Source organism: Plecotus auritus, assembly GCF_963455305.1.
Source record: "Plecotus auritus genome assembly, chromosome: 1".
Lineage (NCBI taxonomy): Eukaryota > Metazoa > Chordata > Mammalia > Chiroptera > Vespertilionidae > Plecotus > Plecotus auritus.
The window spans coordinates 232949129-232965766 of NC_137770.1; the positions used below are offsets into that span (position 1 = coordinate 232949129).

Here is a 16638-nt window from a genome sequence, read left to right on the forward strand (position 1 = left end):
ATAGAAATGTACAATCATTGCCAGTCTTTCCAGGTAGGGCCTTTCCTTTGAATACGAAACTCCCGATCAGAGTTCTCTCTGATCTTTTGAGTAAACGGCATGCAATGTCTGTTTCTTCCAATGAAAAGAAAACAAAGACACTTGTAAATGATCAGAGCCTAAAATCCATCTAGATGTCTTTGATTTCTTTTTCCAATCTTTTACAATTGTCTTACTTCCACAACAATTTTTTAGTAACCTTTTTTTTTTTTTCAGAGAGGAAGGGAGAGGGAGTGAAAGATAGGAACATCAGTGATGAGAGAGAATCATTGATCGGCTGCCTCCTACACACCCCACACTGGGGGTCAAACCCACAACCCTGGCATGTGCCCTAATGGGGAATTGAACTATGACCTCCTGGTTCATAGGTCAACGCTCAATCACTGAACCACGCTGGTTGGGCAGTAACCATTTTTTAACTGAGTCTCCTTGAAGTATTCAACTCAGAATGAACAACTTTTTTCACAGAATGAACAACTTCTGCTCCACCCATATTTTATTGGGTAACATAATATTTAATTATATTGTACAATTAAGTGACCATACAATTGGCATTAACTTGTTTGGAAACAAACACATCTGACTTGTACTAAGCATGTCACTCAAGAGGTGGTAGAAGAAGTCCAACAGTGGACTAGGTTAATAATAATAATCCTAACGTTATGGTGCCTACTATGTGCCAGGCACTGTTCTAAATGCTTTGTTTCAATACTAGTTCATTGAATCCCCTCAACAACGCTGTAGGCAGGTATTATTATGATGTCCATTGATAAAATGAGAAACAAGGCTCCAGCATGCAGGGATGGGCCGTCAGGGGAGCGGGCGGGCTGGTTAAGCAGAGTTCCTGAGAGCTTTTACTGCAGAAGCATTGCTTGGTATCCACGGGGTGCCGGGTATTGTCTCAGGAGGGCAGTTAAGTCTTTCCAAGGCCTTGGAAAACAGCGCACAGCTCTGAGATAATAACTTTGTGGTCCCACCTAAAAAAAGTGGGGGAGGAGACCGTCATCTTCTCCTGGCCCTTCAATTCTGAGATTCTGCAAAGAGAGCTGTGGGGAGAGGAAGCACTTCTTTTCCGTGTGAGTTGCCTTTGTCTAAAGCGCAGTCCGGAGCACTCATTCCTCAGCTGGTGCTGTCTGCAGGGGCCCATCTCGGGCCCATCTAGTCACTCTTTTGTCTCCCTCTCCAGCTAGGTGTGTCTGCTCAGGGTCAGGTTCCTTGCTAACAGTCAGTCCACCACCCCCCTGCCACCCCTCCCCGCCAAGCTCTGCTTGGCTTTTTTTGATCCAGCCGCTGGTAGCTTTCTCTGTCCCCACCAGCATCACCCTGGCCCGTTGCCCCCGTGACTCGCTGGGCTCCTGGCGGCCTACCTGACATTTTATGCTCTTTCTTTCTGCTTCCATCTGCCTTCTGCGCTCCCTGGCTCTTTGCTCTTTGCCTGGCTTGATGTCCACTCCCACCCACTTGCTGTTCACATATGCTCTCATCGCAACTTTCCTATTTTAATTTTTAAATAAATGGCAATTAATGCACATGGTTTTAAAAAAACTAAAATTATATGAACAGGTATACAGTTAGATGTCTTGCCTCTCTCTCTGCCCCCATCCATTCCACCCCTAACATCCCCAGGGCACCCTGTGCCATGAGGAAATACTGTATTTGTTTCCTGTATACTTACAAAGTTTTTATGCAAATACAAAAAAAATATATTCATTTTCCTCTTTCGTAGGTTAAAAGTGTACCCTTTGTTCTGCACTTTTGTTTTTATATTTTTCACTTAGCAGTGAATTTTGGGGACCTCTCCAGGTCAGTGCACTGAGCCCCCCTCCCTTGTTTAAGCTGTGTAGGGAGAGAGCTCATGGCCAGGCCCCAGGATGGATGTGGTCAGTCCTCACTCACAGACATCTGGAGCTCTCCAGTCTCTGCTGAATATAATCAAGGTCGCAAGGAACAGCTCTGGCCTTGTTATTTGTGCTAACCCAGTTCTCCTTCCATTTTCCTTCCTGATCCTTTGAGTCTTTGAGGACAAAGTGGACTTTCGTTATGTCACCTGTGCTGACCTTTTGTCTTTGGCCAAGACCTTTGACCTTGCTGTGGCTTCCTCCTCCTAACTGAATTTACATAAGTTCTTATTTAATAGGATATGTTTTTAGTTTTTCTTCACAGATGCCTTCTATCCATTCAACAAGTTTTTATTTTGTTTTTTTCCTGTTAGAGTGAAATAGTTCCTGTTATGGCCAGCAATTCCGAATAATTTTAATGATTCCAAACAGTTTCACCAATCTCAATAGCCATTCCTTTTTGACAGTGAGCCAGGCACTCAGCTAGACGTTTTATGTCTTTCTATTCACTTAATTCTTTTTAATGATCCTATAAGTGAGGAACTAATTTACTAATGAGAAAACTCAGTCTCAGAGAGGGTAAGCCACTGGTCCCAGGTCACACAGCTGGTAAAGAGCAGAGTTGGAGTCGTAGCCCAAGCCTGCGTAACTCCACCATCCTCTCATCTGCTAGAACTCAGAGTGAAGGGCCTATGGGAATTTGGGGTAAGTTAATGAGGGTCAATGCAAGCGTTTCTTTCTCAAAATCTGATTCAAACACAGAGCCTTTGTGTTTTTCTGTAGATTCCTGGAGGACTTCCATTATAATGACACTGCTGGGTACTTCATTATCGGAGGGAGCAGGTATGTGGCCGGCATCGCAGGGTTTTTCGGACCCCTGAAATACTACCGTCTCCGCACCCTGCACCCTGCACAGGTGAGCCCTAGGGATCGAGGCAAAGTTTGTGGGTGCTCATGGGTGTGTGGCTCAGGCTTGGAACCCTGGGGAAACAAAAGATTTATTTAAGCAGGACCTCTCATCGGCTCTGTCACCAAACATTATTAATATTGAGTCGTTTCCCCTAGCTAACACGATAATAGATTTCTGTTAACGTTTGGTTCATTTAGTACTCATAAAATGGAAACCATTTACTTCCTCTGTTTTAATAACCACTGGCTTAATTGTAGAGTAGGTTTTTATCAGGCTGTTGCCCATCCAGTGATTAAACTAATGAAAGGAGAGCGTTTTAGTTACTTGGTACAGCTTCCTTCAGAAACTCGGGCCTCCGGCTCCCAGCAGAGGGCTGCGTAGCTGCTGTTGGATGGCTCTCACCTCCAAACGCACCCCCAAAAGCACCTGTCCAGGTGTCTAGGCCAGCCCACAGGGCTGCTGCCCAGGGAGGAGGCTGCCCCACAGGGGCCTTCACAGCCGTTGTGTTCTCTGCCTTTGTAAAGAGATCACTGAATACCTGAAAAGGAACTTCCTTTCATTCCTGTGACCCCGTGGGGTTTGTTCTGGAAACAGCAAGAGTCACTAGACAAAGTCATTGAGGAAAAATGAGGATCCCTACCACCCATGGTGCATCTTAGTACCCCAAGTGAGAGACCTCTATGAAGAGGAAAAAATGAGATTTATTCATTTGTGCGGCCAATGTTTATTGAATACCTACTCTGGCCTAGGCTCTGTGCCCGGTGCTGAGGTGTCTGAGGTTAATTAAGATAGTAGCTTTCAGCTTCGCGCAGTGGCAGTATCATAGCCAATGAGGTTTATCCAAGGTGTGATTATTGCTAATTGAAAAAAAAAAATAAGATAGTAGCTTTCAAACTTGTTTTTTGAAGGTGGTCCACAATAAGAAATTTATTTAATATCATGAACAGTACATATGTATGCCCGTATATACACACACATATACATATATACACATACATATACACACCCTTGCTACATTCAGTGTACTCTGATATTTTGTGTTTTATTTTTTTAAGAATCACTGCTTGTGACAGCCACTAAAGTGATTTCATAACCCTCTAATGCAGTGGTTCTCAACCTTTCTAATGCCGCAACCCTTTAGTACAGTTCCTCATGTTGTGGTGACCCCACAGGTTGAGAACCGCTACTGCTGCTGTAGAGCCCAAGACCATCGGAAAACACAGATGTTTACATTACGATTCATAACAGTAGCAACATTACAGTTATGAAGTAGCAACGAAAATAATTTTATGGTTGGGGGTCACCACAATGTGAGGAACTATATTAAAGGGTCACGGCATTAGAAAGGTTGAGAATCACTGCTCTAATGGGTCACAACCTATATTTTGAAAACCACTGAGTTGGGACAGGCCTTTATATATATTGACTTCAGAGGGGAAGGGAGAGGGAGAGAGAGATAGAAACATCAATGATGGGAGAGAATCATGGATCGGCTGCCTCCTGCACACCCTCTCCCCCCCACGTCCCCCCCCCCCCACCCGCCCCGCCCAGGGTATCGAGCCCGTAACCCAGGCATGTGCCCTGACTGGGAATCGAACCATGACCTCCTGGTTCACAGGTCACTACTGAGCCACACTGGCCAGGCCATGAGACAGGCCTTTTTTCTTAAGGAGCTTCCTTATCCCTCTCAAGCAAATATGTCATGAAAGAATGTGGTATGTGCATTCATTCAGATGTGAGCACAGTGTTTGGAGCACCGAGGTGGGAACATGGATGTAGGCAACCAGGTGAGGGAGGGGTAGGCTGTTAGGGAAGCTTCCCAGAAGTGATGACCTTGAATCTGGCCCTGGGAAGTTGCGTAGGAGCCTGCCAAGTGGAGGAAAACGGGAGAAGGGCTCCCAGCCAGCTGCACAGCACAGGTAGACTTCCTGTCCCCTGAGAACCGAAGGGGAGGTGAATATGATTTTCTGGGCACAGCATGCGGTGGGAGCAGGAAGAGGGTGGAGGCCTGGCCTCTGGGAAAGAAAGCCTGGCCTTTAAGAAGGTCTGTGGAGGAGAGGATGCCACAAAAAGAAGCCAGAAGGAAGTGGCCAGAGCCAGAGTGTCCTTGAATTACACCCTCCCTTTGCGAATCCACATTGGATGATCTGAGTACAAACAAGCCAGCTGGTAATGTCAGAGGAAGAAGGACGTCAACCCGGACACAGCCTCATAGGTATTTGACGGGTGTTTGATGACAATTGATCACTCGATTTTCTTGCCTTCTTATAGATTTTTAATCCCCTCCTTGAGAAGCAACTTGCCGAACAAATCAAGCTATATTACGAAAGATGTGCAGAAGTTCAAGAAATAGTGTCTGTGTACGCATCCACGGTACAGCAAGGCAGCGGGACCCAAGAAGCATGTAAGTATTGAGCTTCAGGAGAGCAATCTTTTTTAAAAATATATTTTTTATTGATTTCAGAGAGAGGAAGGGAAAGGGAGAGAGAGAAACATCAATGATGAGAGAGAATCATTGATCGGCTGCCCCTTGCACTCCCCGTACTGGGGATTGAGCCCGCAGTCTGGCCATGTGCCCTGGCCGGGAATCAAACCGTGACCTCCTGGTTCATAGGTCGATGCTCAACCACTGAGCCACGCAGCAGGGCCAGGAGAGCAATCTTTAGCTCTGTGCATCTGTGTCAACACGTTTGGCTTCTTTCTGACGGGGTTGGGATGGAACATACATGACTTGACTGATGGGGGGAAGTATGACCTCTGCAGACAGATGCACGGGAAAGTGTCCATTCCACCTGGATTCCAACCAGACCCACAGCCGACAACAGCCCAGCCTGCCTCATAGCTTTCACCGTACGTGGTTTAGTTTAAGCGCACAAATGAGTGTGTTTTGAGCCTCACATTTCATTATTCCCATTCAGAATGGGATCTGAGGCCGGTCTAAGAAAATAAAAATGAATTGGAAAATAAATTAATCATTAGAAACATTTCCCCATCGGTGCACTTTTGTCTTGGACCATTAATATCTGAATATTAGCTTTCAGAAGTGTTGAACAATGACTTTGTTGTTCAGGGCTCGGTTTTATTTTTTAAATCCTTGAAATCGACTCATGCTGGAAGACATCGGTCATTTGTAACAGAAGGAATGAGTTTCAAATAGAAGGCTTTCGTGCCTGCTCAGAGTTGCACGGGCATCCTTTCACTCATATGGGGTGTGTTTCTGTTATAAAATGGGTCTCGTCTTGTCTTCCAACGTTCCAGCTCGGATCTGGCACTTACCAATTTCTCTGTGCTAGGGATCTTCTTGCTTGATGTGGTGGCAATAGAGTGAGTCACATATGTTCCTTCTGGAAGAGAAGTTCCTCTGGGGCCTTTGCCATCAGCAAAAGCAAATTGAGTATTTCAGTGCTGCCCCCATACCTCTCCATCTCCAGAACTGAACTTCCCATTTCAGGCCAGGGAGGAATGGATGCGTTGTGAACATACACCGGTCCCATAGGGTTCCCGTAGCACAGTCCCAGGGAGTGATTGGAGGTGGTGATAGGTAAACGTGGAAGGACGGCTATTCTGCAATTCGATTTAAGAATAGGCTATACTGGTCCCCAGCTACTGCTCTCACTGCTGAATCATCCAGAAAATATGATGCTGTGAGAAGAGGGGCGAGATATATAGGAATAGGAATATCCTGAGCAGGAAAGAAACTGATATTGATAGCTGGTGACATTGTAGGAGAGGTAGCCTGCGTGGGCAGGCCAGCCTTGCATGCTGATCTGTTTGGGGCATTGGAATGAATTTTCTACCATCTACTGCCTTGTGTCCCAGGGGATCGTTGGACTTTGCTCCTCAGCTCACACTGCCAACAAAATGGCCTAGATATTGGCCTCCTGGGGACCAGTCCGAGGCCAGCTGCTCATTCTGTAGAATTATTCAACAGCCATCAGCAACTTTGGCACATTTCCCTCGGACTTGGCTATGAATTTGTGACCTCAAGGCAAAGGCATCGTACCAATTTCAAATCCCTAATGCAACCCAACCCATATCCAGTAACGGTACATCTGACCTCTTATTTCTAGTTCCCCTTAGGGGGAAAGGGTGCAGAGAGGTGAGACTTACCCCGTTCTAAGGGGAGTGGTATCTTCTGCTTCCCTCTCCTGCAGGTGACCTGCAGAACTCCTACGTGGACCTGAGGCGCAGGTACGGGAGACCCTCGATGTGCAGAGCCTTCCCCTGGGAGAAGGAGCTGAGAGCCCAGCACCCCAGCTTGTTCCAGTCCTTGATGGAAATGGGTCTGTTGACGGGTAAGTGTGTCTCTGCCTTGCCTTTGGATGCCGGTTAGGAAGGCTCCCTGTTTTCCCACCCTCTTTGGTGATTTATGCCTCCAAGTTATTTTTAACCCTAGTCTTCTAGCTTAACTTTAAATTTAAATTCTGCCTTATCCACAACCCTCAATATATCTATGCACACTTCCAACACTAAATACAAAAACTTATATTTAGGAATCGCTTGAGCAACTCTCTCTCTCTCTCTCTCTCTCTCTCTCTCTCTCTCTCTCTCTCTCTTTATTGATTTCAGAGAGGAAGGGAGAGGGAGAGAGAGAGAAACATCAATGATGAAAGAGAATCATTGATTGGCAGCCTCCTGCACACCCCCTACTAGGGATCAAGCCCAAAGCCCAGGCATGTGCCCTGACTGGGAATGAAACTGTGACCTCCTGGTTCATAGGTGCAGGCTAAACCACTGAACCACCCTGGCTGGATGCTCAAGCAATTCTTTAGTTAAAGCCAAAACCTCAAGTGGACAGCCTGCAGCCAGAGCTGGTCCCCAAATGCAGTTGGTTTGGCTCAAATATTGTTGCTGATTAAAAAAAAAAAAAAGTTACCAGTATCAAAAAACCTTGTGTAAAAATGTAAATTTTTAGCTTTTCTCAAAACGTTCAAAGACCTAGCAACCTGGCCTGCATCGCAGCAACCCTGGAGGCGAGAGAACGCTGAGGCCATTCGTAGCCTCTTCTCTCTATTTCAGCAGCACCTGCCTACCTCTTTCATGGGCCTCCCCTGCCTGGCCATAGACATTTGAACTTGAGACCCCTGAGATGCTATTTAAAGTGCATCTCAAGAATCTTCCCAAATGTGGCCAGCTTCTCCCCTTGCAATTTGGGTTTGCTCAGGAATTCAGTCCACCCTGTAAGGCCATGAGTTCTCTTGAAACCATGCCATTTAGGAAGAGGAGAGAAGCTGAGATGTTCAGTCTGGGGAAGGGGACTCCAAGGGGAAGGGTGATGATAATTATCTTAGTGGTTAGAGGCAACCCGTGGTGTTCCGGGCACAGGGCTAGACTTTGAGTCAAGGCATTGCTGAAACTGACTTCTGCTTCATGTGAGAAGGAATTCAAGCCTTACGGGACATTTCATCTCTCATTCATTGATACTTGCTGAGTGACTGCTGAGTGACTTGGCTAGATTTCAGAGGTAAGGAAGACAACACAAGGCCCCTGCCCTTGAGGCACAGACTTGAAAGCAAGGAAAAGGGCAGTAATATTGAATAAAGGCTGTGGAAGTAAATGGTAAAAGAAGGGCGGGGTCTCTTACCTGAGGGCCTGGGATGTTCAGAGGCTTCCAAGGGAGGTGATGCTGGAACTGCTATTTGAGGGGTCAGTTGGTGTTTCCCAGGTAAGTAAATGGAGGTGGGCACTGTAGACAGAGGAGCTTCGGGGAGGTGGGAACAGCACAGCAGTGTTACTGATGGGCAGGGGTTGGAGGCAGGAGAAAGCCTGCAGAGGAATGATTCCCACCAGAGCTCCGACACCACTGGAAGAGTTTGGGCTTTACCTTGTAGGTGACAAGGACCTGTTGAAGGGCTTCAGGCAGGGGGTAGAGGTGGGATCAGATTTGGGTTTTTGAGGTCCCTCTGGCAGCCGTGGGAGGCTGGGAGGAAGCAGGGCTGTGGAGCTGGAAGCAGGGAGTCCATTGCCACGGTCCAGGGGGAGAAGACGCAGGCCTGAACGGGACAGAGTGATGGAGTTAATGAGGGCTGTAAAGAGGTTGGCTCCGAGTCAGGCAAGGGAGGCCATGCAGCGTCGTGTGACAGCATAGCCTCCGGACCAGGTGGCCTGGGCCCCATTTCAACTTAGCACACATACTAGCTGTGTGATCTTGATCCAGTTACTTCATTTCTCTGAGCCTCAGTTTCCTCATCTGCATAATGGGAGTGATAATGGTACCTCTCTCCTAGTGTTGGGTTAAATGAGTTGATCTTTATAATAAAAGCCTAAGTGACCGTTACAGCCAAATGACCAGAAGGACCGGTCGCTATGATGTGCACTGACCACCAGGGGGCAGACACTCCATGCAGGAGCTGCCTCCTGGTGGTCAGTGCACTCCCACAGGGGAGCGCCACTCAGCCAGAAGCCGGGCTCACGACTGGCGAGCACAGCGGCGGTGGTGGGAGCCTCTCCTGCCTCCCTGGCAGCGCTAAAGAGCAGCGAGTAGGCGGGTGGTAAGGAGCGAGGGGTCCCGGACTGTGAGAGGGATGTCCCACTGCCAGGGAGCGGGCCTAAGCCAGCAGGTGGACATCCCCCAAGGGGTCCCAGACTGTGAGAGGGTGCAGGCCGGGCTGAAGGACCCTCCCCCCGCTGCCCCCACCCCAGTGCATGAATTTCATGCACCAGGCCTCTAGTAGACATATAATACTCAGAACGGTATAGCACACAGTAGGCTCTTTGTAAGCAGTGTTTCTGAACCGTGGACTGGATTCTCTGTTGTGTGGGATGTGTCCTCTGCGTGTGGGATGCTTAGCTGTGTTTCTGGCCTCTATCTGCTAGATGTCAGTAGCACTCCCTCCCTGTGACTCCCTTCTCAGGGTGACAACCAACAACGCCCTCAGGTGTTGCCAAATGTCCCCAAGGAGCCAAATCGCCTCTGGTTGAGAACCGCCACTATGTAAGTGTTAGGGCTCTTATGCCCCAGCAGAGACAATTCCCAGGTGTTTGTTGGTCGTCTGGGAGGCCGTGGAGCCGCCCCGCAAGACAGGCGACCTGGCGAGGGAGGCCCATGCCGGACAGCGTAGGCGAAATTGGTTTCTGAGATTTCCAATCATATTTAAATGTCGTTTTGCCGATTGGGAACACGAGTGAATCAATCCCACAATTCTTTTTAAAGTAAATACTCTCAATAGGATGTTTTCATGTTTTTACAGCTCAGAAGTTTTGTTTATAAGGATTTAGAACGATTTCTTCTCTGTGGAGTTCTGGAAGTGGAATTTAATTAAAAACCCAAATCATGTGCTCCCCAAACCCGAAGACTTCCTGGGCTGTGGTGCCGCCGACTGTCACATCGCAGCCGGCTGTGAACACCGCTGACCCCAGGGGCCCCCCCAGCCCCCGTTCTGCCTTCAGCCCCTGTTCTTCCAGGTGACGGTGGAGGCTTCTGCAGAGGAAGCGCACAGAGTCCTCATTGAAATTCATCTCTGCCTGGCACACTGCCCTCGCTTGGGGCTGTCACAGTTCTCCCGCTCACCCTGGAGAGACTGGTGCCAGACACTGTGCCCATTTTCTAACAAGGCTGCGAGCGACGCACAGCACTTGATCTCCTAAATTGAGGGTAAAAAATAAGTGTACAGTTCTTAACGTATCTTTCCTCCGGTCTATAAATAGAAGAGGAGTAAGACTGGTGTGACTATGTTTCCATGCCTGGTTTCTCACATACCTTTCCTTCCAAGCTCATCTTGCTGTGAGTGTCTAGCCGGCTTTGGAGGGCTCTGAACCACTCTAGTTAACAGGAACCATGTTCGCAGTGTTTTCTGCGCCGCCCCGAGCTGTCCAGTCTGAATAAAGTCCGTCCTCATCCTAGGACAGTGTTCATTTCTGAGATACGCTAGGAGGATGGAGTCGAGGATTGGATGTTGGATGCTTGGCATTCTTGCTGTGGGAACTGACTGGGTGCAGGCACAAAGATAAGGAGTTTAACTGTCTCAGGAATTGCTTTTCCTTTTTAAAATTTATCTTCATTGTTGTATATATTACAGATGTCCTCCCTTTTCCCCCACTCTCACCAGCCCCCCTCCCCGCCCCCCCCCCGGACTTCACTATTGTCTGTGTCCATGGGTTACATGGGTTACACATATATGCATATGGTTCTTTGGTTAATCTCTCCCCACCCCAGTCCCTCTTAACTCTGAGATCCTCAGTCTGTTGCATGCTTCCATGTCTCTGGATCTATTTTATTTGTCAGTGTATTTTGTTCATTAGGTTCCACATAAGTGTGAGGTCATCTGGAGAGTATGATGCTAAGCGCCATAAGCCAGTCAGAGAAGGATGGGTATCACACGTGTCAGGAATTTCTTAAGTCACTCGTGTCACAACTTTCCCTCCCTCCCTCCCTTCCGCCCTCCCTCCCTTTTTTCCTCCCTCCACCCCTCCCTTCCATCCTTCCTCCCTCCCTTCCTTCCTTCCTTCCCTAAACAAGTGGTGACTGAGTGCCCTCTATGAGCCAGGACAGGACAGCAATGGGGCCGTGTTTCTTTATATTTAGGGAAATATAAAGAAAATACCAACACCCCTAATTTCTACCAAGGGAATTACTTTATGGAATTTTCTTTTCCTGGCATTTTGAAAAGAAAAAGAAAATAAGACAGTGTGAGACACTGGCCTGCGATTTCCGGTTCTTGGCGGCAGCGTCCCTCTTCTTGGCAGCCTCTCCTCAGCGAGACGGCCGACTCCACTTCCAGGCGGCCACGCGTGTGCGTTTCAGACTGGAGAGTGTTTTCTCCCCACGCTGTGTGATTTCAGGCGGATCAGGCCCTCACTGTAAGCTAACAACACACTTCAAAGGAGCCGTGCGAACCTTGCAGGGGGTGAGGGGTCAGCAGCTTGGGCTTCATTAGCAACCGGCAGAGAGAGTGTCCCCTGCTTTCCGGCCAAGTGTGGTCAGGAGCGGTCACCACTGTCCAGTGTGCCCAACGGTGGGGCTGTGTCTCCTCCTGCAGAGGAGAATCACCAAGTAGTCACACCTGCACTCTTTCAGGACTGGAATTAAAAGTATAGCCCGGCCGGCATGGCTCAGTGGTTGACCTATGAACCAGGAGGTCACAGTTCAGTTTCCGGTTGGGGCACATGAACCAGGAGGTCACAGTTCAGTTCCAGGTTGTGGGCTTGATCTCCAGTAAGGGATGTGCAGGGGCAGCGGATCAGTGATTCTCTCTCATCATTGATGTTTCTATCTCTCTCTCCCTCTCCCTTCTTCCCTGAAATCAGTAAAAACATTTTTTAAAAGTATATACAAAGTATATATATTTGTGTGGTGAAACACCAATGACAGCATTCCCCATTTTTAAGTGTACTCTAAAGTAGTGTTAAGGACCTTTACATTGTTGCTCAACAGATCTCTAGAACTTTCTCACCTTGAAAAACTGAAACTCTGTACCTACTGAATGACGACTCCCCCTCCCCCCTCAGGCCCTAGTCACTACTGTCCTACTTTCAGTCTCTATGAACTTGGCTATTCTGGATACTTCACATTAAAGGAATCCCACAGTATTTATCTTTGGTGACTGGCTTACTTCACTTAGCATAAAGTCCTCAAGGTTCTTCAGCGAGGTAGCATGTCAGCATCGAATTCCTTTTTAAGGCTGAATAATATTCCATTGTTACGTAGACCACATCTTGTTTGTCCATTCATCTGCTGATGGCCATTTGGGTTGCTTCCCCCTCTTGGCTATTGTGAATAGTGCTGCTATGAGCAGGGTGTGCAAACAGCTCTTCAAGACTTGGCTTTCCGTTCTTCTGAATATATACTCAGAGGTGGGATTTCAGAATCATATGATAATCCTGTTTAATTTTTTGAAGAACAACCATACTGTTTTTCTTAGTGGCTGCATCATTTTAGATTCCCACCAACAGTGCATAAGGGTTATAATTTCTCCACATCCTTGCTAACACTTACTATTTTCTGTGTGTTTTTTTAAATATATTTTTATTCAGAGAGGAAGGGAGAGGGAGAGAGAGATAGTAACATCAATGATGAGAGACAATCATTGATCGGCCGCTTCCTACAGGCCCCCCTGGGATCCAGCTTACAACCTGGGCATGTGCCCTGAATGAGAATTGAACCCTGACCTCCTGGTTCAGGAATTGACACTCAACCACTGAGCTACTGGGCTCCGTTTTTTTGTTTTTCTGATAGGTGGATCATCGGCCTATCCTCATGTTTATAATTTATATACTGGGAAAGTCTGGTTTAACATCAATTAAGAATAATGCTGTCATAAAAAAAGAATAATGCTGTCATAGAGTGACATAATGTCTATGAAAGAGCTTTGTGGATGGAAAGGTACCATATGGATATGAGGGATGAGAGGTACCATATGGATATGAGGGATGAAAGGTACCATATGGATATGAGGGATGGAAAGGTACCATATGGATATGAGGGATGAAAGGTACCATATAGATATGAGGGATGGAAAGGTACCATATGGATATGAGGGATGAAAGGTACCATATGGATATGAGGGATGAAAGGTACCATATAGATATGAGGGATGAAAGGTACCATGGGGATATGAGGGATGGAAAGGTACCATATGGATATGAGGGATGGAAAGGTACCATATGGATATGAGGGATGAAAGGTACCATGGGGATATGAGGGATGGAAAGGTACCATATGGATATGAGGGATGAGAGGTACCATATGGATATAAGGGATGGAAAGGTACCATATGGATATGAGGGATGAAAGGTACCATATGGATATGAGGGATGAAAGGTACCATATAGATATGAGGGATGGAAAGGTACCATATGGATATGAGGGATGAAAGGTACCATATGGATATGAGGGATGAAAGGTACCATATAGATATGAGGGATGAAAGGTACCATGGGGATATGAGGGATGGAAAGCTACCATATGGATATGAGGGATGGAAAGGTACCATATGGATATGAGGGATGGAAAGGTACCATGGGGATATGAGGGATGGAAAGGTACCATGGGGATATGAGGGATGAGAGGTACCATATGGATATAAGGGATGGAAAGGTACCATATGGATATGAGGGATGGAAAGGTACCATATGGATATGAGGGATGGAAGGTACCATATGGATATGAGGGATGGAAAGGTACCATATGGATATGAGGGATGGAAAGGTACCACATGGATATGAGGGATGGAAAGGTACCATATGGATATGAGGGATGGGGTTGTCTGAATAAAACTCATCCACTCTGCCCTAAGTGACAGCCATTTGATCCCGTATATGCCTCTATCACTCGCTCAGTTGCAAGCTTGTTGAGAGCAGTGCAAGCAGTGTCAGTATCCCACTCACACTGCTAATTCTCCACAGCGCTGCACGGTGCTGGGCATACGTTAGCTGCTTATTGCCATTCTTGCATATGACCTCACCCAGCGTGTTTCTGCACCATTCCCCTCAAAGAACATACCTCACCCACCCACGCTTCTCAGCTCACCTGCCCTGCAAACAGCCTTCAAGTCCCACCTCAGGTACTGCCTCCTCACGTCATCTTTCCTGTCCCCAGGCAGACGGCTCCATCTCTCAGGCTGTCCCTGCCAATGTGTAGGTTTCCCCTTTAAAGTCCCTGTCTTACTGCATTACAGTGGATTTGCCCGTCCCATTCCACAGTGGAGCGTACACGACAGGAGCAGGAGTAGGATTTCTTTGAAGACCCTCAGGAAGTATTGGATGAGTAACTGAATGCACTCTAAGTGAATAGGTGATCCCATTGGAAGGACTAAAACAGTCTTTGTTGGGTCAGTGAGTCACTCAAGGAGCGAGGAGTTAGACTTCTGGGAGACACAGGTTCAAGGTCTGCCCTAGCCAAGCCGTGACACTACTCCAGCCTGAGAGTTCTGTGGGCTTATTTGCTTTTGCTTTCTCTGTATTTTTCCCATTTCTCACACACTCCTTAACCTGTGACCTCTCAGGAGCTGCTATCCTGACTCCGAAATCACCCCTACAAACGTAGCTCTGTTTCCAGGTCTCCCAGGACACTGTTCCCCAACTCTCCCCGCCAACAAGAGACCAGAATCCCTCTTAGCCTATGCACGCCCATTACAAAAGGACTCTTGCAATGGGGCCCTCACAGTTTTGCTTTCATATGTCTGCAGTCTGGTTGCTGAGGTATACAGGTGCCCAGATGTAAAACCACCCCTAGGTCCAGAGCACCCACGTGTTGGGTACCTCCGAATAGTGGGGTACTATGCTGGGCCCTGGGGCGACCGTGATGAACAGCATGGACCAGCCCCCACACGGATCTCTGCCAAGTGCCAGGGAACGTGGGGGCGGGAGGCTTCATGCTGACAGCTGATGCGCTGCTAACCTGGTGTAACATGCAGCTGTCCCCTCTGGTGGTTCCCGCTCTGAAGTATCGTAGGAGGAATGCCTCGCCTCCCAGAGTTGGCACACCTTTGAATTAAAGGTGGCAGCGCTGCTCGGGGCCCCAGCGATATGCAGTGCATTTAGATGCGGCAGAAATACTCATTCTGCCTCCCAGCATGCCTGGCCGCTGCCCTGCATCCCCATGTCCTTGTTTGGCTCGGGACTTACCCTGGGCTGCTCTGTCCCCAAGCTCACCACTGTCCAGCTGCTGGCTGGCCTCCAACACGAGGCCCCCCACCATGCTCAGGTCTTCAGGGGGGCCATGCTGATTGGCCAGCCTCTGCGTGGTTTCCTGGGGAACCTCCAGTTCTCCAGGAAAATGGCTCCTGGCAGAGCATGGAAATTGCCCTATTAGCATTCGGGCTTTTTCTGATGCTAGGACGGTAGTATTTCAGTACGCACGCTTTTTCACTATTTCAGAGGTTTCTTTTGCTCTCCTTCACTTTTTCTTGTTGAAATGGAATGCTTGGAACCCCAAACCCCTTTGAATGGGGCTCTGGCATCCAGGGAGAAGGGGTGGTGGGGACTGGGCTGGGATGACAATGACAGCGGGGCTCGAGGCCAGAGAGAGCTGGTTGTGGAAGAAGTGAGAAAGGGCACAGAGACTCCAGTGCAGGTGGGATCTGAAGAAAGGGAGGGAGGAGTGAGGGAAGCAGGTGAGCTGGCCAGCCCCTCTGGACATTTGCCCGAGGCCAGAACTGCTTGCTCCCTTGCTCCCTTTTATCCTGCCCTGGGCACCTCTGAGCCTGAGGCTCCAGGAAATCCGAGCTCTGCCAGCAAATAGTTCTCGGGAGAAGGCCAGGTCTGAGGATGGGCTCGGCCCCCAGGGCGGACACCATCTGTGTTTCCCTGCAGGGCCAGGGCCGGACTCCCGCCCCAGGCTTTGCCCAGCTGAGCGCAGGGGGAGAAGTGCCTCCGCACAATATGCCGAGGTTGCCGGCTGCCCTGGCTTCACTCTGATTTGTCCTTAACTCTTCTCATTGTGGCCCACAATCGCAGCGTTCATTTGGAGACTCTGAAAAATGCAGAGCATGGCAATGATGTTACTTAATAACTCCAGGATACTGTGTCCTTTAAGGGCTATTTCATTGTTGTTTGTTGCAGAGCCATCATCTTTATTTTTTTATTTAAGAAAGTATACATTATAATTTTTTTTAACTCACAGAAGCACAAAGAAAGGGCCATATTTTTCCTGCCCAGATAATCCCTGATGACAGTACGGAAAGCTGGGAAGGAAGGGACAGAGGGAGGGAAGGCAGGAGAGAGGGAAATTCCATGTATAAAACCAGAAAATTTGCCGAAACCGGTTTGGCTCAGTGGATAGAGCGTCGGCCTGCGGACTGAAGGTCCCGGGTTCGATTCCGGTCAAGGGCATGTACCTTGGTTGCGGGCACATCCCCAGTGGGAGGTGTGCAGGAGGCAGCTGATCGATGTTTCTCTCTCATCGATGTTTCT

General features: G+C 48.2%; 1 protein-coding gene across 1 annotated transcript in view; it reads left to right on the plus strand.

The window, feature by feature from the left end:
• Window positions 1–16638, plus strand: part of SEL1L3 (SEL1L family member 3) — a 110028-nt gene that overhangs the window by 35699 nt on the left and 57691 nt on the right. Inside the window, exons 7-9 of the mRNA XM_080657593.1 lie at window positions 2661–2793; window positions 5059–5191; window positions 6942–7082. Coding sequence (XP_080513719.1) covers window positions 2661–2793; window positions 5059–5191; window positions 6942–7082 — 407 coding nt within the window. The remainder of the gene's footprint in view (window positions 1–2660; window positions 2794–5058; window positions 5192–6941; window positions 7083–16638) is intronic.